Source organism: Ochotona curzoniae, unplaced genomic scaffold (genome assembly GCF_017591425.1).
Source record: "Ochotona curzoniae isolate NIBS_2020 unplaced genomic scaffold, NIBS_Ocur_1.0 contig_3498, whole genome shotgun sequence".
NCBI lineage: Eukaryota > Metazoa > Chordata > Mammalia > Lagomorpha > Ochotonidae > Ochotona > Ochotona curzoniae.
Window position 1 is genome coordinate 38,196,201 of NW_024465885.1, and position 22,789 is coordinate 38,218,989.

A 22,789-nucleotide genomic window follows, 5' to 3' on the forward strand; every position below is an offset into this window, starting at 1 on the left:
ACTTCTTAGACAAAGGATCATCAGTGGTTTTCCATGAGCTTTGAACTCCAACATGTGATTAAGGCAGTAAGTCCATTCAGCAAGTCCATTGACCAGCACATCATCTGGCCTCATCCAGCCCTTATTCTCTTTCTGCTGTCTCCTATAGCTAACAAGAGAGCAGGTGGAAAAGGAAAAGTGCTGTGTGTGGAGGTACGGCCCCAACATTCTAAGACAAAACTTCAAAGAGAGGTTTCCCTTTGAGATAGCAGCTTGTTAGTGGTCACACTTGCAATTAACAAAAGTGAATGAATCTTTTTGCTGACACAAGTTCAATATATTACCTTCAGTCTTTCATCAATGCTGCGCAGGGGTGGGGGATGTTAAATAATGTCCAATTTTGTTGCCAAGCAGGTAGGCTTTTATTATTTTTTTGTCTATTTGTTTTAAAAAGTGAATAATAGAGCCAGGTGTAGTGGCCCAGTGTCTAAAGTCCTTTCCTGGCATGCACCAGGATCCCATAAGGGTGTCGGTTCTAAACCCAGCAGCCCCACTTCCCATCCAGCTCCCTGATAGTGGTCTGGGAAAGCAGCTGAGGATGGCCCAAAACCTTGAGATCCTACACCCGCATGGGAGACCAGGAAGAGCTCTTGGCTCCTGGCTTTGGATCAGCTCAGCTCCAGCTGTTGTGGTCACTTGTGGAGTGAATCATCGGACAGAAGATCTTCCTCTCTGCCTCTCCTCCTCTCTGTATAGCTTACTTTCCAATAAAAATAAATGAATCTTTTTTTTTTAAAAAGTGAATAATAAAAGAAGTCAGGAAAAAAAAAGTTATCCTGGAAAGCAGAATGAAGTCTTGGGGAGATAAGTTTCTACTGCTTGGTGGCTGGAGTCCTGTGAACTGCTGCCTAAGTGCTAGTCCACATTGCAAATGCCTTCCATGCCAGAAAACTGACTAGTGCTGAACTTCATGAATTAATACAGTGCCGGGGTGCAGCCCTGACAGCGAAGTGTGTTAGTTTGTTAGTTTGTGAGCTTGATAGTTGAATTATTAACACTACTCTGCTGACACCCAGACATAAAGTTCAAGGTGGCAACAACTAGTAAACAGGAGTGGAAATATCTTCACACATTTGCTTCATGCCTGAAAAACAAGAAATTCAGGAAAAGACATCTGGACAAAAAAAAAAAAATTGGAACAGGTCTTAGAGCCCATCAAAACATGGATTTGATGCCTTGGCGTCTGGTTGCTAGGCAACGTGCTTCTTACTTTCAAAACAGAGTTGTAAAAAGTAAAATTCTGGGCCAACTTTGGGTATTTCTCATTGAAAAAAGAAACAACCATGAAAATGAAAATGATCCAGGCCTTCAGATAGCTCATTGCTCTGAAATAGAACAGCTCAGACCACCTCTCCTACAGACATTTTGGTTTTGTACTTTTCAAAGTCCCAAGTAGAGATTAACTTTACAAGTTTGAAATTGTCCGACATGAATGCTACATATAAGTCTGGAAGTATTTTTCTCACTCTCTAATTAGTATAACTTTCCAATTGGGTGCATACATTCACATATTCATGCTTTTCTAATATTTACTTCTCATGATGTGACATGTCAAAGGGCCCATCACCAAGTAAATGAGATTTGCTTTGTTAAAAGTATGCTTCTGCTTGGTAAGCAGGCCAGGCAAGCAAATGTAAAATGTTTTCTAAGTGTAGACTAATTTGAGAAGTGCATGTTATTGCAACATTTAAATATAATTAACACAGATTATTCATTTCTTTCTCCTTTACTTTTATCTATTTGAAATATACTCAGTTTCTCAGTTTACAAAGCAGAAATTGCTAGCTGCCCAAACAAACAAAAAACAAATACAGGAAAAGCAATAAATGAATCATTTAAGGATCATTAACTAATTTCCTTTTTACTTAAAAACAGGAAGATTATGCGATAGGAGAGCAAAAGTGATGATCTTTCTACTCATTAATGTTTGTGCTAAGATTATGGAATGTGCATTTGTATTTAAAAATGAAAGCCAACTCTTTAATGACCTTCTTCTTGGAAGGGTGTGCCTAGGAAAGGTTCTTCCTTTTCCTTTGCAGACTCTCCTTCCATAAATTCTTCAAAGCCTCTTTCTGGGTAGTCTCCAGTGATGCAACAAGGCAAGGAAACCCAGACATGAAAAGCTGCTTACATTTTTTTTTTAAGTACTTGGAAACCAACTAGAAATGGATCGTCTTACAGAACTTACTTCACAGTGAGAGCTGCAGGATGAGTGCTCTACTGGTTCACAGTGGAATGCTGCACAGGGAAATTAAAGGATGGCTTCCAGAAGATCACTTAATGAGGAGAGAGTTTCCATGTGCACAGCACTGGGTGCTCCCTGGACCTCCCTAAACTTCTGCTGGGCAGTGTCTTTGTTTACATGTGGTTTACATCTATGCACACCCCATGAACCACAAGTGTTTCTTACTCCAAATTTATCAACACTTTTCCTTCATCCCAGAGGTGCTGCAGCAAAAATAGCAGGATTAGGTGGTAAAGCTGTGTAATTGCAAAGTTTCCTTCAACCCACCATCTAATTTCCTGTCCTTGTTCTCTTTGCTCCATTTCATCCCATGATTTTACTCAAGCCTTTCCATCATCCTTCAGCTCTTGTGGATGGAGTACCAACATTTCTAGAATGAACTTTCAAAGCCACTTCTTACCAGGCACAGGAGAAGCACAATGTAAAAAGTATCAAGGAGGGTAGAGTTGCAAAGATTGACACAAATCAGGCACCAAATCAACCCAAGCCTTTTGCTTGAATGTCAACACTAACATGGTGGACAAATGATCAATAGCTACCTTGTTTTCCCTCAGCCTCTGGACTGAGACTGATCCAATTCCTTGCTGTCCTTACTTGGGAGGAAACCCTAGGAAAACATTCCTTCTTCATGCCTGCACTCTTTGCACCAATCTGCACTGGCACTTAATACATAGATCCGCCCAAAACCCAGACATGCCTACAGGATGTGTCCCTTCCTTCTGCTTGGGAGATGCACTAGCTGGCTAGGGAGGGGTTATAAGGAGGACCAGATGGAGTCCTCTCCACTGATTGGCTATATCCTCCAGGCCCTCCCACATTCCTTTCTGCTCAGGAAGTCAGAATCTAAAAAGGACCAATCAGAATTCCATGAGAAAGTCAGACTGGGAAAGGAGTTTTTTTTTTTTGGAAAGCTTGTCCTCTGCTCCTCTGTGTTGCGGAATTGGTCCAAGTAAGAAGGTGGGAGCATTTACAAAGATAAACGCAGCCACCATGGCTGAGCCAACCAACCCCTTGCGTAACGTTAGACAGTGTTATATCTTACTGAAAAGGTTTCACAGGCAACTTTGCTTTTCCCTTTTACACTTTAACTCCCTATGCATTCTGACCGTGCGTACACACCTGTGCCACCACGTCTCGGACGGTAGGACACCCAGCAGTGTTGATTGCTAATTGCATAAGCAGAGGCAATACAGCAGTCATTCCAGGCAGGCATTGATGCTGGGCTAATTTGAACACAGGAGCAGAATTGGAAGGAGGCTGCACGTCGCGTAGAACTAATTCGTTAAGCCAATCCGTAGCGGCAGGTAGGTAGTTGGTAGGAACAGCAAAGCCACCCTCAAGCCCCATGGCAATTGTGGCCCACGCATCCCTGCTGGACCTACCTCCCGAGTGAACAAGATCGCCGCATCATAGTGCTCCTCGTGATCCTCCCCCAGCTGGTTGTGCTGGTGCTGCCACTTGCAGAAGTTCTTGAGCGTGGTGGCCGCGTTCTTGTTCACCTCCAGACTCTTGTCCTTGTCGCCCAACACCACTACTTTCACCACCGCCAGGCGGATGTGGTTTTCGATGCTGGCGTGGCTGTACAGACGGTTGGCGATGGAGGCCAGGGTCAACAAGTAGTGTTGCAGGCCCCGGCCATACATCCGTGCCATGGTCGCGTCAGCCACCAGGAGCAGCTCCACCTGGCGAGACCGGGAGATGGAGCGGCGCTGTCTCCTCCACCACGTCTGTGGTCCAGGTCCGTCTACTGTTCGCGAGAGAGCAGAAGAATCCAAGATCTGCGGGGCCGGGGCCGGTGCTGAGCGTCCGGCAGGGCTGAGGTGCGTCCTGGGGTGCTTGTGGATCCCCAGCGGCGAAGCAGGAGTCTCGCAGCTGGCGCGTGGTGGCAGGGCCTCGAAGCTGAAACCTTCTCGGGTATAGACGTGCAGGATCCGCGAAGACTCATCACCATACACCCGCTCAGCTTCCTCCTCGGCCCAGGGACCCCGCAGCAGAGGCTTCAGGGTGTAGCGCGCGTGCTTGACTGCGAAGAAACCGTCCAGACCACCGCAGAGGTCAAAAACAGCTAGGGAGCGGGAGCTGCCGTCCACCGTGCCCCTGTAGAAGCAGTGGTCCCGGTGGCGCCGAGGTGCGCTCAGCCCGCCTCCCGCCGGCACTAAGCCAGCAGCGCCCAGCGAACCATCCCTTTCCAGGTCCAGGAGGAATCTCCGGCCGCCCGCGTAGACCAGGTAGCCCACCTTGCCACCTCCCGAGTAGAGCTGGTCGATGTTCTGTACGAGCCCGCTGCTCCGGCGCTGCGGCACCCCCGGCTGCGGATGGCGGGGAGGGTCAGCTGGCTCCTGCGCCTCCTCCCCCTGATGTCGGCTGGGCTGGGCGGCCGCCGCAGCAGCCCGAGGCGGCCCGGCTTTATCCTGGGCAGGTGCCGCAGCGGTGCCGGCCGCGGCCAGCGACAGACGGAGAGCGCACAGCAGCAGGGACGCCCACCAGAGCAGCATAGTGCGCTGCCCGCGGGGAGGGGCTGCGCGACCGGGGGACCTTCTGGTATTTGTTATTCGCTAGGGAAGTTACCGGGGCGGGGAGTGGAGGCACACACACACACACACACACACACACACACACACACACTTGCTCTCAAGGTTGACTCAAGTGTCGGAGAGAGGGGGACCGGCAGCAGTGTCTGCCTGTCCCGGCCGCGGTGCCAGCGTGCGAACTTTTCTTTGTTGGTTTGGAAAAATTTTTTGGATTGGAGCTCCGGAAAGGGGGGCGGGGGGGAGAAAAAAAAGAAACGAGGGAAAAAGGGGAAAGAGCAAAAAGCCAGGTGGCAGGGCCCCAGTAAATAGGAGAAAACAAAAAAACAAAACAAAACAACAACAACAACAAAATGCTGCCACGGAGAAAAGTGAAGAAGAGGGCACCGCGCGCCGGGCGGGCAACTGGTGCGCGCCGCCTCGTCGCTGCCCCCTGGCCGCTAGCGACCCGCCGGCTGCGGAGGTTTCAAGCTCTGTGGCCCACTTGCTTTCTTATTTTGTGGGTTTCCTTGGCTCTACGGGAACGAGGAAAAGGGGGAGAAAGAGAGAAGGAAAAGCCATAAAAATTAAAACAGAATAGCAGGGGGCGGCCTTGGGCGAGCCGGTGCGGTGGCGCGTCCGAGTCCCTTGGTTTGCGGTGCCTTCCTCCCCGCGGTCATCCCCAGTCGGCCGCTGCGAGCGCGGAGAGCAGCGCGAGCGCTGTGAAGATGCGAGGAGGTGGAACAATGAATTTATAGCGGCATGCCATCCTGCAAGGGCAATTTCAACAATTCGTCACTGCACGCTGCCTCTTAAAGGGAGAGCTTCCCCCACCGCTCCCACCCTTCCCGGTCCGCGCCTAATCAGATGGGGGAGGGTGGGGTGGGGGGGGTGATCGAGGAAAGGGAGCCGAGGAAGGAGGAAGGGACCGGGACCTGGCGAGAAAGGAGGAGGGACAAGGGAGGGAACGCAAGCGAGAGGGGAAAAAAAAGTATTTGGGCAAGAAAAACAGATTTCCTTGGCCTCATTTAAAGCCACAGCGGCTCCGGGTCTGTCTGATATTTCACAACCAATCGGAGTTGGCTAACCCCGCTTACCTCATCTCCTGAAGGGGTGTTTTGGTGTGTTTTTAAAGTTATTGGGACATTTCAGGTCTCTCCCTGCCTGCTTCTCGCTTGCTTTTCTTGCCCTTGGTGGGCAGTTCCTGTGGTTAAGTTTTTCCCCTTTGCACGCCGTTGCGCTCTGGCTCCGTAGCCCTGCAAGTTCCTCCAGCAGGAGAAGGCGCCCCAGCGTCCCCACCCGCGACCCTGCCCGCGTCCCTTCGCCCCTACGCTCCTTTTGCCTTGCCCCAGCTTTGCCTTTGCCTTGCCCCAGCTACCCCGGGACTCGGGTCGCTCTCGCCATCCTGCAGCCTCGGCTGTGGCTCCCAGTGACTAACTTCTGCCGGCCACCAGCTGAGCGGCAGGACAGCAGCACAGCCTTAGGCGCTGCCTGGTTTGTTGCTCTGGTGTCCCAGGCAGAGGGCCCTTTGGGGCCTTGGGACTCCAGGCTTTGTGTGCGACTGCCGAACTCCCCTTTGCAGGGAGCTCTGCACCGGTGCCAACACTTGTCCTTAAGTCCAGACCACCGGAACTTCCTTTGCTAAAAATAAATAATGAATGAGTAAATAAATAAATAAAGTTAATTCTTTCAGCAATTTACGCTCATTGCTTATTTTATTTTATTGATTTTTATTATTAATTAGGTTGCATTATGTTACACAGTTTCATAGGCTCTGGGATACCCCCAACTCCTCCCCATACCCTCCCCCCATGAGGGGTTCCTCCACCTCGATACAGTATTACAGTTCAAATTTAGTCAAGATTCTTTCTTTGCAAACATATACCAAGCATAGAGTCCAGCATCTTATTGTCCAGATAAACTCAACGATTTCTTGGGGAGACCTTCTCTGGTCTGAAGGTAGAGCTGGCAGAATATCATCCCGATCAATTAAAAGCCCCAACACAGCATCAACAAGAATTTACAACATTATGGAATTAATTGACATGGTATTGAGTAATCAAAATGTTAAGAAAAAATGCAAGTTCTTAACCGCATCCTGTGACTACTTCATTGACATTTCAATTTTAGTTTATATATAGAACCAGATGCTATAGACCTTAAAATGACTATAGGGTACTATTCAGCTGTCTCGTGTCTATTTTCATTTTAGTATTTAGCAGTTTATAGTGTTGAAGCATAATTCTGCTGAACTTGGCAGATTTTAGGATAGTCTAAACTGGCTTATAACTCTAACAAGGCATATGTCAACAGTTGAGTTGTAGAACAGTTTTAGGAGGGATGTGCAGAGAAATCTTCAATGCCTTAGTGGGGAGTAACCAATCTTTGTGTTCTACCTAGTAAGGTGCATGTGAATCCACGCTGACCATTTTCTATCTGGTTCTAAGCTTTCTTTGCTGTTCTCTGTCTATGCATTCTAATTTTTTTGTTCGCTTGTTTGCTTTTTCTAGGGGTAGGGGGCCTCCAGAGCGACCCAGATGGTCATTACAAGAGAGGGTGGGGATCCAAAGTTGGAACTAAGTAAGGACCAGAGAAAGCTCCTCTTTCTAGTCCCAAAGAAAGTTTACTGTTCTTCCGTTTCTGTGGACCACTCAAGGCTCCTGGCTGTTGTTCCGAGGACATTGGACCTTGCGAGGAAGGAATTGGACCCCTTCCATCCCATGTGGGAGATTCAAATGGGAGTGGATGTCCTCAGAATTCTCGGCCTCCAAAGGCAGTCCAATTCCCCGTGGTCTCCTTGGCTTGGGATGTACTCCTTGGTGTCTGTACTGATAGTCCTTGGTGAGGATCTGGGAGTCTTCAGGGTTGTAATACAAGCCTCCTTCTGTCTACCTGCTCCACTCTGAGGTCCTCCCCCTCCACTTTCTGCATATGACCTCCTGTTAAGAGGTTGTCATGATCATTCTTGATTCCCCCTATATGTCTTTGTAGTTTTACTATTGTCTAATGCTGATTCGAGTCTGTTATCTATGAGTTTCCTGTTATGTTCCTGATAGGTTATACTTCACATCTTCCTCATACATTCTAAGAAGATCGAAGATTTCTCTGAATGAATGAATAAGTGAATAAATAAATAAGTAAATAAAGAAATTTAATTCTTTCAGCAAATTAGGCTCAATCGTTTTTCAAAAGATTAGGATAATTTGTACTCTCACTTTCTCTTTCTCCTCTTTGTTAAATGCGAATGAAATGATGAATATGCGTGTTTGCATTTACTCTGGTTCTGTTCTAACTACTCCTTCATCTGCTGTCTTCCCCAGAAATTCTTCTTAAGAGGAAAAGTTGACTTTCAGGGGAGAAATATGAGTTCTCCTCAGGGAGCAACCGACACTGTGGCTAAAGGCACTGCAGCTCCTTGTACAATTCCTCTTTGCTTCCTCTAAGGATCCCTTGCAGGAAGGCAGAGAAGAACACTCAAAGACTGACTTCTAGTGAATACCACACGATCAGCTGCCTTAGCACCCAGAGCATCCAGTTCTACCAGTTTTTCTTTACCCTAGTCTATGAACTCCCCAGGGAGCTAGCACGCAAGCACAAGAAGCATTGTCCATTTTCTTTTTTCTCTTTGGTGGTGATGCGGAGCAGAGATGCCCCTTCCCGCCCCTCACCGCCCCACCCCATCCCCGCCCCAGTGGCTTCCAAGCTGATTGCTTTCTGCAGGTCCACTAGAAAGCCAAGGACTGGTTTGAGGTCTGTAAGCAGAAAATATTCCAGTACTCCCAAGCCACGATTGCCCAGTGTCCAGAGTACTGCCACCAAGTCGTTCATCCTGGGGTCCCATTCTTATTTGTAAATTAGGTGGGCACTGGACTCACAGCAACACCCCAGAGGCCCCTGATAGATTTTTGTCATCCATCGGGTCATGGAGGAAATCGCTGTCCTCTGATCTCCGACCCTCATTCTCTCAGCAGCGGTCAGTTGCCTGGGAGCAGTAGCCCCCAGCTGGATGGATCGAGACTGAAGGAAAAGAATCTTGATTGGATCAATGTTCTCCGACCCTCTGAGGCCTTCCAGCTAAACGCTCCACATTACTCTGTTCTGTCTAATGCCCATTGTTTTGTGCCTACCCGTAGCAAAGATTATTATAATGATTATAATAATTATAGTTCCAGTGGGAAAAAATCAATATTTGTTACTAAAAACCGTTTCAAAGCAACTTTGAGCCCATCAATTTAATAATTTGGTCATTATTGGTATCAAACGGTCATGTTAGGTAACTGCTGTTACATTAGTGTATCATAATTCCTTTTATTCACACATTGTATATTCAGAATTTGAAGAAACTCCAACTGAATTTTCTTCTTAATGAAGTCTTTCTCCTGTTCCTCAAATTTTGCAACTCTCACATGAGTCCCAAATCTGAACTTTATGCCTTTAATTACAGAATGCCTTTTATACTCACATATTCAGATAATTATAAATATATTGAACATATGGAAATCAATAAAGATCCCAAGGTGAATATCACATGAGAACCACATATTTACAAGGAAAGCAACTAATTAAAGCTTCTAAATATAACAGACACATTCTTACACATTGAGAAAACTTTTTGGATGTAACTTTTTTTTTGGAGAAGTAATATGAAACGTAATTTGGTGATGTGTTAGAAATATTACTGTAGTGGATTAGGATGTGCTACCATGTTCAAGAAAAAATAATGCTTGGAGGCCAAAGCATGTAACAGGCTAATCTTAAATCTTTTGCCTGCAGTGCCTACATCCTGTATTAGCACTGGTTTGTGTTCCTGTTATTCCACAAACAATTCAGATTATGACTTGGGAGAGCAGCGGAGGATGCCTCAATATCCTGCACCTGCATGGAAGAACCAGAAGACGCTTGATATCCTGCACCTGCATGGAAGAACCAGAAGAAGCTTCTGGCTACTGGTGTTCAATTGGCTCCGTCTGGCCACCATGGCCATTTGGAGAGTGAAGCAGTGGATGGAAAAATCTCTCAGTCTTTCCTTCTTTCTGTAATTATGCCAATAAAAATAATAGTGCCCGTAAGTCAAAAAAGGTAAATTAAATAAAAATAAAGCAGCCAAACCTTTTGTTTTACAGTGGAAAGACAGAATGTACTCATAATAATGTTTATGTGGACTAATTACTACTCCAGTATTTCATTTGTGTATATTTTGTAATAAATTCCCATTTCATTAATAGAATATATGCTCATGAATAAAATTGATATGTAAGTTTACATTTCCTTGAAGAAAGACTTTGTACTCCAGAATATAAATTGGAAAAGATGTTATTCATCATTGTATCTGTCAGGGTTGGAGCTGCCTACAGGGCAAAAAAAATTTACTACTGGTCCACTCTCCTGGAACCTAATTTGGTGCTCTGTCTACAGCACTTCTTAAAATCAACCGAGTTGAACAAATATTCACCATGGAGTTACTGCAGAGTGTTTTGTGAGATCTGCAGGTTTTGTGAGGACGATGAATACACCGTGATTAATGCACTTACAAGGAGCTCACAGTTCAGAGAGAGAGCCAATGATAGCACTAGATAAGCAGAATAGAAGTTGGAAAATACAAATATGGGAGGAAAGAATCAGAGGAATAATTTCTGCAGATGCTCTGACCCCTGGATTTGCAATATAGCTTCACTCCACGGGGTTTCTGTGTCCTTGTAGGTAGACTATATCTCAAGTATCCATTTACTTAAGTGTTACTTCCTCTCTCCTTTCCTCAAACTGAGTTTATTTGTAAGAGTAAGGAAATTTCTGGCAATAAAATATTAGCCTACAGCTAAACACCTGTTCTTTACCTCCCACTTAGAAGAATCTGTCTCAAGTCAGTGTTTTCCTTTCCCACAATAAGATGCCTGCCTTAGCCCCTGCTGCATTTTGAATCCTCTTACCATCATCTCCTTTGCTGCCACAATATATGGATACCGTGAAAGTCAATTTCACTCTACTATTGCTTGTGCCACTTACGTTGCCTGAAAGTTCTAGATCAGGATTATATATTTGCTGAGGAGGGTAAGACAATATTTGGGACATATGTATAACATATCAGAATGCATGGGTTCAAGTTCACACCTTGCTTTCGATTCTGGATTCCTGATAAGATACCTTTTAGAGAACAGCAGATAATGCAAGACCCATGTTGAATTCTATACTCTTGGTTATTACCTGACCCAATCCTGGCTGTTTTGGGCATTTGGGAAGTGAACCAGCAATTGGGGGCTCTCCCTCTGGCTGTCTGTTTTTAGCTTTCTCTCTCTCATTCTCCTCTCCCTCTCTGATTTTGACATAGAATTTAAAAATTGACTTAAAAGAAAATTAAGAAGACTCTAGGTGACATTTTTCTTCCAAAAAAACTTCATTGGTTCCTCTGAGACTGCTTTAAGACCAAAAGTTACATTTTGGGAGTAGGCAAAACTATGAGTTCACTCTTTTAATATTGATATGAACCTGATTTCTTTAAAAAAATTATTTATTCATTTGAAGGCCAACTCACAAATGGCTGTAAAGTTGGAGCTGAGCTGGTCTGAAGCCAGTAGACAGGAGCTTCTTCTGGGTGTTCCATCTGGGTGCAGAGGCCCAAGTATAAGAGACATCTTTCACTGCTTTCTCTGTTGCATTATCAGGGAGTTGAACTGGAGGTGAAGCAACTTGGATCTGCACTGACTTCTATATGGGATGCAGGCAGTGCAGGCAGCGGCTTTACTTACTGTGCCACAGTGCTGCTCATTGGTTCTAACAGTTCAGAGGGTGTCACTGTACTGGGACAATTCTTTGCTCATCATCCAGCCATTTCCCTGCTTTTCCTTCTTCTCCAAATGCAATAGTGGTAGAAGATGCATCATAGCACACAATATCACATATATTAGCACATACTACCCACATCAGCTCGCATGTGAGAAACCTCACACACACACACACACACACACACACACACACACACACACACACTCACTCTAGGCTGCACTAACGGGTAGACAGACATTTCTCATCAGGAATTGTATAACTGGGAAAGGATTTGATCAACTGTAAATAAACTTCCCTGAGAGCAGCATTGCAGGGAATTTAATCTTTTTAAGAGATGTTTACTGCATCCTGATAAAATTCCAAGCCATCTATATATGCTTACTTAATATTATAACAAGTAAGTTTGGGGTCAGCTAGATTTTCCTTTTTCTTATAAACAGAAATTTTACACTGGATGAAAGCCTTCAAATGAATAATGTACATATGTATTATTTAAGACATGCAGGTGTTATCTGCAAAGCAAAACCCACATGTCTGTTTTATATGTTGACCAGCTGCGAAATGTTGTTTTAGCTTTTCTCACAATTATGCACATATTACTTGCTTTTATGAGTTACCCCAGTTACTTTTTTTCTTTATTTTCCAGAAATCAACTCAAATCTAACCTTACTGGAAACACGTGGAAAATCAGGAATTTCAGCCCAAAGTAATTCGAGACCTTTGAGGTTTTCTCTCCCTTTTCTTTGTGATGGCAAATTTCAAGCAAAGATTTCAAATTACTTAATGAGTAGCAGTTGCAGTCATTATTGCTGAAGCTGTTGCTCCTTAGTCCTACTATATACGTATGTATATATATATATATGAATATGTATATATGAATTTACATCTTAAAATTGCCTTTATAAAAGTCCAGAATGTTAGTCTTCTTGGAATGTATTCAGTCTCTCTCTACTGAATGTATTTATTTTACTCTGATCAATAAAACAAGTTGAAATTAGTCTATCAGCTGGTTACTATGCTTAATAAAGAAGACAGCTCTTAGTTGAAACACAGCTGTTAATTATTGGTTGGTTCACTCTCTAGATCCCCCTTGGCTTCTATGACAGCACAGAGTTCTCTAATCAAAATGTTCCTCTCCAAGTAAACATCTGGATGCATGCAAATTTCTTAGATGGCCTATGGAGTCAAAATACAGCATCAGTTATTCAGGACTGCTAATGGGCTTACCTAACTTTCTCTTGTCTAAAGATTTATTTTTATTTGTTTAGAGAGAAGGGTTGGGGCGGGGGGCAGAGACAGGGAAAGAAAGATATTCCATCTGCTAGTTCACTCTCCAATTGCTTCAACGATCAGGGCTGGGCCAGGCCAAACACCAGAGACAGGAGTTTCAGCTCATTGTTCCACATGAGTGCAGGGACCCAGTTTCTGCTGTTGAGTCCCAAGTGGAGCATCCAGGATTCCAACCAGCCCCCAAAAGGGATGCCAGCATTGGGATCCCTGGCTTTACATACTACAACACAATGTTAATGCCATCTCACCTACCTTTTAATGCATACCTTTCCTGCACAGGTTTTAACTTGTGAAACACCAACATTCTGACTTACAGTCCCGAAATAGGTCCATATATAGATACTACATTGTTAGTCACTTTATTTCGCTCTTGTTTTTCAGGGCCTTAAAAACAGGAAGTGACTGTGAATCCTGATTACTTATTCATGTAATGAAGGTTTGATTTATGCCCTTGTGCAGGCCCAGGTCTGTTGCTAGCTGATGTGGCTGCAGTTGCAAGAAGGTCCTCACTCTGACTTTGCACACATGAGTAGTTGAACATGAAGTAATAGCAAAAAAAGGACAAGGGCTTGCATTAACTTACAGTTCAGGGAACCAATTTTGCTCCTGGTTTCTAAGAATCAGACTCTTATTTTTTTTCTTCTCTTCCAGTGTTGTTCATGCTCTTCCACCTATGTTAGTGTTAAAAGTGTATTTCTTTGGCATTCGGGGACATGAGGTGGGGAGGAAATGATGGTGTTACAGTGCTGATGACATGCAACCCCATGTGCATAGTTATTGTTTAAAGATAAGCAAGGGGATTCCCCCATCAGCCCCAAGTGCAAAAGCTATCAGACCCAAGATGGTCTATGTCAGTTTTGGTTCAATCTGTGAACCTGCTTCTATTGGTTTATACCTGAAAGAGGTCCTCTAACAGCTGATTTTATAAGTACCTGGCCCACCACAGTGGTTCAGTGACTAAATGCTTGCCTTACACGTGCCACATGGGCACTGGCTTGTATCCCAGCTGCTCCACTTAGTATCCAGCTTCTGGATTGTGCTCTGGGAAAGCAGTGGAGGATTACCCAGAGTCTTGGGAAATTGCATCCACCTGGGGAACCTGGAAGGCGCTCCAGCTTCCTGGCTTTGGATAGGCTCAGCTCTGGCCATTGAGACCACTTGAGGAGTGAACCAGTGGACAGAAGATCTTTCTCTCTATAAATCTGTCTTTGTAATAAAAATAAGTGAATCTTTAAAAAAAAAGCTTAATTACCTACAGTTGTGTTACTAAACCAGTTATAATTTACATTTATATAAATGTATATATTTCAGTTTTATTGGAAAATCAGATTTATGGAGAGAAAGGGAGAAAGAGCATTCTATCCACTGGTTCACTCCCTAAGTGGCCACATGGCCAGAGCTAAGCTGATGTGTAGCCAGAAGCCTAGAGCTTCTTCTGAAGCTCCCACATGGGTGCAGGGTCCCAAGGCTTTGGGCCATCCTCTACTGCTTTTCCAGGCCACAAACAGGAAGCTGGAAGAGAAGAGGAGCAACCATGATGATTTGTCATCTATATGGGATCCTGGCACATTCAAGGTGAAGACTTTAGTCACTAGGCTACTGCCTTGGGCCTTATAAATTGCATTTTTGCCATTTGTTATATAATTTCCAGCTCCGTTTTATTGTTGTATCTCAGAGTCACAGGTATTTCTGATCAGCATTAAGCAAATGCTTAATATTATATTTGTCTATGATCTTATTGCACATCTTTCAGTGAACTTAAAGAAAGAAAATGGGGCACATGGAACTTGAGGTGAAGATACTGACAGAGGCTGGTCAGTGAGACACACCGAATGTCTCTCACATGTATTCCAGAGCTGAACAGCACAGAAATTTCAGGGAATCCATAAATAACTTTTAAAAAGCTGCTGTTAGTCAAGAGAGTAAAAACAAAACCCACTAGAGTCTCTGTTAGCTTCCAAACACGCCACTTATTTTCCAAGAAATGCCAAACAACATCTTGAGGCTCTCATTGTTTTCCCTTTTCTGTCATAAATCCTGTTGCTGCTTTTGATGGTTGACAGACATCTTATGGTCGGGTGAGTCCTATAAAAGTAACATTTTTTTTTTTGCACTCTAAAGATAACTCATCATCTCAGGATTATTTTTAGCCCAGCTCTCTATTTTTTTCTATGCTCTTTGCCTTGCTCTCCCTCCCTGTCTGTCTTCCTCCCTAGAACATATGGTTTATGGACACAGGGACCAGGCTTGTGATCATCCCTTTTGTCCCCACAACTTTTCACCTCCAACTGGCATGAATAGACACATGCCAAGTTTGCAAAAGAATGTATTTCAACTCTATTTTAAAATTGTGTAAGTGGGTTTTGTTGATGGGTGCCTGCCTTCTTTGTTTCACATTATTTTTCTAATAATAAAAACATACCTTTTGAAGGCTTCTGGAGAAGGTTTTGTTCTTTGGGTCTCACCTGACAACATTTGCTCAAACTATCAGCCGAATAAATATAATATTTCTCTGGGATCCAAAGGCCCAAGAATAATATATTAACAAGGCAAGCCTGACTGCTCTAGCAGCAAATCTCAACTTACAGTTGCTTCATGCGGAAGATATTTTTGTTAATATCACAGTTCATTGTGGATTGAGAGGTGAAGCGATGTAGCTCCATGCAGCCGTTCAGGAATTCAAGCTTGTCCCACTCCACAATTGTGCTTCATCTCAGCTAAATGTCTGCAACAGTGATGATGAAAGGCAAGGTAGAAGAGAGGGCACGTTCTCCTGTCAGTGTCTAATCCTGGAAACTGTGTACTTCTGGTCCTTTTGCAGAAATGTACATGTCCATTTGTGTCCCCAAAGCCTAGGGTAGGAGAGAAAAAGCTGGGGAAGATGTAGATAGGCTAGGGGATAGAAGGCAAGAAGAAAGAAGAGAGTGAAAACAAACAAATAACACATTTAACTGGTTTCCATTCTTGGCCATTTTTTATCTCAGAGATCAAACCTAGAGGCAAAAGTGTAATAATAAAACCAAGGTGAACTAAGAAAGAACTAAGGAAAAAAAAAGGGGGGGAAATCATTAACGTATTGAATCCAGTAATATTAATCACACACTTTGTTTTTTAGTTTAATTAGGGATTCTGTTGCCCAGAACAGAAAACTTCTGCCTTAATATAATACTTTTCCCTTTATGTGTAGACCTAACTTTAATGATTTGGATGTAGCAGACAATTGAAATATTTATTTCAAACAACAAAGTGAACCAATAATGACTAATGTACTGAGATAAGATAGTGTCTAGTTGATCTGATTGATCTGATGTTAACTAGCAGACTTTTTGTTTTTAAAGTTTTATCCTTTTTATTTTTTTGTTGGAAAGTCAGATATACAGAGGTAAGGAGAAACAAAAGAAAGCTCTTCCAACCGCTGGTTCACTTACCAAGTGGCTGGAATGGCAGGAGCTAAGCCAATCCAAAGCCAGGAGCCAGGGATCTCTTCCAGGTCTGTGCAGGTACATGTGCCCAAGGCCTTGGGCTGTCCTCTCCCGCTGTCCTGGCCACAAGCAGGGAGCTGGATGGGAAGTGAAATAGTGAGGACACAAATCTACATCTATATGGGAACCTGGTATAGACAAGACAAGGACCCCAGCCACTAGGCTATCTCATTGGTCCATCTTTTACATTATGCTTGAAAATTTAGTCTGAAATAATTCACAAGTGCATTGTACATGTCCAACTATTAACATTTCTGTTCTATTTTCCTCACTGTGCATGTCTCATGTTAGTGTGTATCAAGAGGTCAATAACTTATACATGGGTATTACACTAATTTCAGATTTTTCACATTTTTGAGTAATCAAAATTGAATTTCAATTGTGCTTCCATGAACAAAAATTTATGAAATTCTTCCATTTTAGTACCTGTAATTTCTCTTCAATATGTACTCTGGACATGTTGGGACATGTGTCATCTCTTCTTGACCCTATAGCGTATAAAATTTATTAGTCCCTGTAGTTCTCAGGTATTGGTACAACTGCCAAATGGAGCATTATTAGAAAATCTTTCCACCAGGCCGTGAGACATGCAAGTAGAAAATTCATTGTGATTCCTGCAATCCTATATACAGCAACACAATCTATAATAGAAGTGGAAACAACCCAGATGCCTGTTGAAAACAAAATGGGTAAATAAACTGAAAATGTACTCTATGGAATAGTACTCAGCCACTAAAAGTTATATTCTGTCACTTGCAATGAAAAGGTCCAAACTAGAGACCACTATGTTCAGTGAAATAAGCCAATCCTCAAAGGATAAATTTTATATATTCTCTCTGATAAATAGCAACCTTTCCGGGGTGCTAGCTTTTCAATGACTGAGTATATCCCTTCCAAAACAATGGTAAGTCAAAATACCCAAGTGTATATCCAATTCTAACACTGTCTCTTATCCTAGAGAAGTTACTTGAACCCCTTGTGTATCTGGTTCCTTAGCTATAAAAAAGTAACAATTGTGACACCCACCAGATAGGATTTTTCAAGAAAATAAGCAGTTTGAATATACAAGAATTAGTCAATACATAAAAAATGAAAATATTTCCATTTTTATTGAGGTTACCCTCCTTAATACTTGAGCATTTGGTATTAGGTTTTTCATGCCCAGCTAAATTGACTTAAGCCTGCGGAATTTCTGGCAAAGAATCACCAAAACCATGCACAATAAAAATATTTAAGATGATCCAGATACTACAGGTGGAGGGAGAGAAGTGCCATGTTGAGAAGTAGAAAATCCCAAAGGATTATAAGGGCACATCTTCTAATGATCATTACTTTTGGATTTTTTTGTGAGACATAAAGAAAAATTTGAAAAGTAAAATTTCCCATTTTTTTCTTCTGTTTATACTTCCTGATATCATTAAAGCTAACCATTTTGTTACACTTGCCACGTGTTAACTTCCATGCGGCACTGCTGGGATGCATGCTCCAACATCTAATCCATCAAGCTGCATCATCTTTGACAAATATTCCCTCACTTGATTTTCATTAAATCAATCTCACATAATCCCAAGTATTTAGATGAAAGAGACAGCAAAAGCTATTTAATCTATGTTTATTTATTTATTTTTTCTTCTCTTGGCCTGAGTTGAAGGAAAATAGAGACTTAAAGCTTATGAAAGTAATCACAAGTATCAATAACTCAGTTTAATAGAATGTTTTCATTCTAGAGCCCCTGCCTGGATGAACGCACAGATGGCAGCACTGTGATATTCATTGTTGCGCTTTAAGGATTCCTCAGAGACTCTATCCTACACACCCGATGATTTAATATCATAGGCAGGATTGGAGTGTATAATTTCATATTTTAATCTTTGAGTGGCTCCCTGATGAACTAAGATACATAACACAAAGCAATTCATAATTTAAAATGTCAGCACATGTAGTTGGCTGGAATTTCTGGTTCTTTATTTTGTTTGTTTGTTTTCTTTTTTATGCTTTTAATTCCCATTCTCACAGAACATATTACTGACGAGATTATAGCAAAAACTAAAACCACAATCTATTTTTTACTCTGGAAGAAATGTTCTTCTTAAGAAGGATAACTATGGTTTTTGGTGCTGCATGGTGCAACTATTTTTCAGGAAATACAATGGATGCATTCAAATAGAGAATTTCTAAATGACTTAAGATTTCACTTATCAGAAAAGCTGGTAGATTGTATCCAGGTGGTTCATAAACGCAGAGCTTATTCACCACTAAACATTATGGAAAAGTAGTAAAATAACAAAACTTGTCACACACAGAAAACGTCCATGAACTTCCACCACAATGAGTTTGATGAGAAGAAGAAGGCTGCAAACATCTTCATTCAGCTACGGATGGTGAAGCCAAGATGGAGGAAATTGAAGGAAGTACAGCTGCATTTAGTGTTGGTGTGAAACTTCCAGAAGTGTTTGTTTCTCTTTTCATATTATGTCAAAAACACATTATTTGACTCATAGCTCCACTTGTGTTCTCTTGAAGAGAAGGAGCCCTCAGATGAGAAATGCTTATTCAGTAAAGACAGTCCTGGCCTCTAGAGGAAGAAAAGGCTTTCCGAATATCCATCCATGAGATGAGCAAGAAAACATGAGGATTGAAGGAAGCCAAGGATAAACTGACTCATTGACTTTTGTGGCAGTGCAGCATATTTTTGGGTCAAGACTCACTTGTTTTCCTATTCTGTCATTTCCCAACACTAGGGGCCTTAAATGAGAACTCCCTCATGTTTATTGACATTCCATTAGAAAGAGCATGAAGCAAAGCCAAGTGTTCCTTCTTTTTTTTTTTTCTTCAAACTACCCACAAGTACTTAGTGCTAAGATGGCAATTTAAAATATATGAGTTCTCAACATTTTCTTGATGCATTCATAAAGTGGAAGAACATACTATCTTCATTTTTTTTTTTTATATTTCAGCTGAATAAGGAAAACAAACTTTCATGATTAAAAAGCACTTGATCTTAGATACTTGAGGGCCATTCATGGGCACTATACATATTGAAGTTTACCATAATTGAAATTAGAACAAAAAAGAATCAAGTATTTATTGATTCATTTAATAATGGTGATAATAAAACTATTGCATGCTAATGTAGGTACTATATTTTTTAAAGATTTATTTATTTTTATTGCAAAGTCAGAGACACAGAGAGGAAGAGAGACAAAGAGGAAGATCTTCTGTTCATTGATTCACTCCCCAAGTGGCTGCAACGGCTGAAGCTGAGCCAATCTGAAGCCAGGAGCCTGGAATCTCTTTCGTGTCTCCCACGTGGGTGCAGGGTCCCAAGGCTTGGGCTGCCCTCGACTGCTTTCCCAGGCCACAAGCAGGGAGCTGGATGGGAAGTGCAGCTGCTGGGATTAGAATGGGTGCTCATATGGGATCCTGGTGCGTTCATGGTGAGGACTTTAGTACTAAGGCTACTGTGCCAGGCCTGCTACTACATATTTTTAAGAAAAAAGAAAAGAAATGAAATGAGTGACATTGTTTTATATTTTTCTGAATCTATTAATGAGATAGCTAGATTATCATGTCTTCCTATTCAATTATTTTTAACATATATCAAGTGCCGTCTTGAAAAGAAACCCATTGAAAAACTACCCTTTATCCTTCAGAGAAAATTTTCACAGAGTAAGAACAGAATTCTTATCACAGAAATTCAGTTCAGAGATATCACTATTTTTTCTTCCTATGTATTGGCAGGAGGCAGGGAGAGAGAGTAACTGCTCCTTTTCCATCATCACTTTTTTAAAAAGAAGATTTATTTATTTTTATTGGAAAGATTTTACAGAAAGAAGGAGATACAGAAAGATAGATCTTCTGTGTGGTAGTTTACTCCCCAAGTGGCCACAACAGCTGGAGTTGAGCAGAAGCCAGGAGCCAGGAACGGGTGCAGAGTCCCAAGGTTTTGGGCCATCCTGCTCTGCCTTCCCATGCTATAAACAGGGAACTGGATGGGACTTGTAGCAGCCTGGACACAAACCGGCACGCATATGGGATCCTTGCACATGCAAAGCGAGGTTTTTTGTGCTGTGCCCAGAAGTCTATAAAATTTCAAACTTAGACATTTTTGCATTTCACTGCTGAATATGTAGCAGATATAAGCAAGGCCAAATTTGAAATAGAAGAGACGGGGATTCTCTAAAGATAATTTCTTTGTGTCAGAAAAATATTTAATTCATGAAGCCATAAGCTCTTTGATCTCTGTAAGTATATAGTGACATTGCGGAATCTCGTCCATGGAGGATAATAGGGGCAAAACCAAAGTAGCCCATAGAGCTGGAGAGGCCTGCTGTCATCACCATTACTCACGTTCTGAACTTAAGTCATCTTGCTATCAAACTCAGTTCCTGGTTGTCCGTTGAGGAAAAACCACTATATGTATCAGCGGGTTGTAGGCTGTGGCACAGGTTTGTGATTAGACCAAGATCAAAACCTAGAAGCTGAAGCAAGAGACTTGGTCGGTTTTTGTGTATATTTGTGATATTCCCAGGATCTACTTTGGCGATAGCACCACAATAATGTATTAGCAGGATGTTTTAATGAATGATCACCAAGCAAGGCTGGATTATCTCAAGTGACACAAAAGGAGACACCAACCAAAAAAACCGCTTCTTTCAATTTCAGTGCATGGTAGATATTATACAGAAACCAGTGCTACAATACATTAAACCAATGATTCCAGTAATCAAAATATAGTGCCATTTCAGGAGAAATGCATATAAACTTTAAATAAAACACCCAAGAAAACTGAAAAAGGTAAATAAAGAAATGATTTCTACTAAAAGGGATTGGAAATTATGAAAATAATTAAGGTAAACTAATTCTTCATGTGTAGCACCTGAACCGAATATGGGCTGTGGTTTAAATCCTGCTGCTCCAATGACAATCCAGCTCCCTGACTTTGGCCTAGAAAGCAGCAGAGGGTGGCTGGAGTTCTTGGGCCCCTTATCCACATCGGAGGGCTGGACAGAAATTCCTGGCTCTTGGTATGACATTGGCTCAACTCTGGCCATCTGGGGAGTGAATCTGCGCTGGAAGACTTCTCTCTCTGCCTTTCTTTCTTTCTGTGTACTATCTGCCTTTCAAATATTTCTGCAAAGATTTATAAAATATGTCTTTAAAAATGATGAGTACTGTAAAATAAAGGATGAGTGTTATAAAGAGAACTCAAATATAAAAATGTTAAAAAATATGTAAAAAAAAACTATTTCAGTTGATTCTGCAAACTGCATATATTTGAAGAGAGTGATTTGAAATAAGCGATTGTAGAATTGATGTGGAGTATATCGTAGGCAAAATAAAAGTACAGTATATGTGTAGCCTACTTGAAAGGACATAATTGGATTATTCATATTTTCTTCTAGAATTCATTGAATCAAAAGTTTCCTGTGAATATCAACATTAATTGATAAACATAATTTGCTTCTGAATCATTTTTATGCCTCTTTACAAGAGGGGGCATCTTATATCCATCAGAGTATAGGGGATATCCAACCAAAGGTATTTGTAACAAACTCTGTGTCAGAAATCCTATGTAACAGAGCATAGTGAATTCACATAGGAAAGGGATAAAGGAATAATTAGAAGCCTAAAGTTTTAGTCCAAGATTTATTATTTTTCAAGATTGAAGAAAACATAATATGGCAAATTGCTTCTTTAGAATTCAAGGCTTTTTGCCATTCTCTGCTTCTTTCTTAGGCCACAAGCAGGGAGCTGAATGGGAAGTAGAGCAGCTGGGACACAAATCAGTACCCAAACAGGATCCTGGGGGATGCAACGAGTGGAATTAGTCAAGCAAGTATCCTTGACAGGATGTAACTGGTGACCATAGCAGCAATAACAACAAAATACCCAAGCTTTCAGAGAATTGATTTCACTACCTTCATCCCATTTCAAAAAGCTCATGACCTGAGTCAACCATGAAATAAACACTTGAAAGACTAGGAGGGTTAAAGTTGCTAGAAGTTTAAGAAAGACAAGTGAGAAGGAGGAGTTATGAGAAGACAGGGCTTTCTTTTTAGTGAAATTGGAGTAAGTATAGAGAAATAAGAGGGAGGAGAATGAAAGGGGCTTAGACCCATCTGCAGAAGCAGAGGGTTTTAAGGAACTTACACTGCTTTAACAGTGAAGATGGGAAAGACAAATTGTCAAAAACTGTATGGCAAAATCCAAGCAGGATTTAGCTGTAACTCTAAAAAAGAGAAAACTTTCCTGGCCCAGCTGAAAAAAAGAGTAATGAATTTTGTGAATGGTGACATTCTTTTGCGTATCATCCTTGTACAGGGGCCATGGTAGTCATCTCTGTATCATTCCAATTTTAGTGTATTTGCTGGTGAAGCCAGCATGGTGGCACTCTTTTGGCTAAGAAAACATTTCAGCTTGCGTGCCTATATGTAGGACAGAAC

General features: G+C 42.1%; 1 protein-coding gene and 1 non-coding gene across 2 annotated transcripts in view; both read right to left on the reverse strand.

Moving 5' to 3' along the window:
- The window catches only part of ADAMTS5 (ADAM metallopeptidase with thrombospondin type 1 motif 5), a 40,616-nt gene extending 35,754 nt beyond the window's left edge, over positions 1–4,862 (reverse strand). Inside the window, exon 1 of the mRNA XM_040980868.1 lies at positions 3,667–4,862. Within this exon, the coding sequence (XP_040836802.1) occupies positions 3,667–4,779 (1,113 nt within the window). The 5' untranslated portion in view covers positions 4,780–4,862. The remainder of the gene's footprint in view (positions 1–3,666) is intronic.
- Positions 4,863–22,622: 17,760 nt separating this feature from the next.
- LOC121156977 lies at positions 22,623–22,727 on the reverse strand. Its single transcript, XR_005883958.1, has one exon. It is a non-coding gene; the product is annotated as a U6 spliceosomal RNA (small nuclear RNA).
- Between the last annotated feature and the right edge of the window lie 62 nt (positions 22,728–22,789).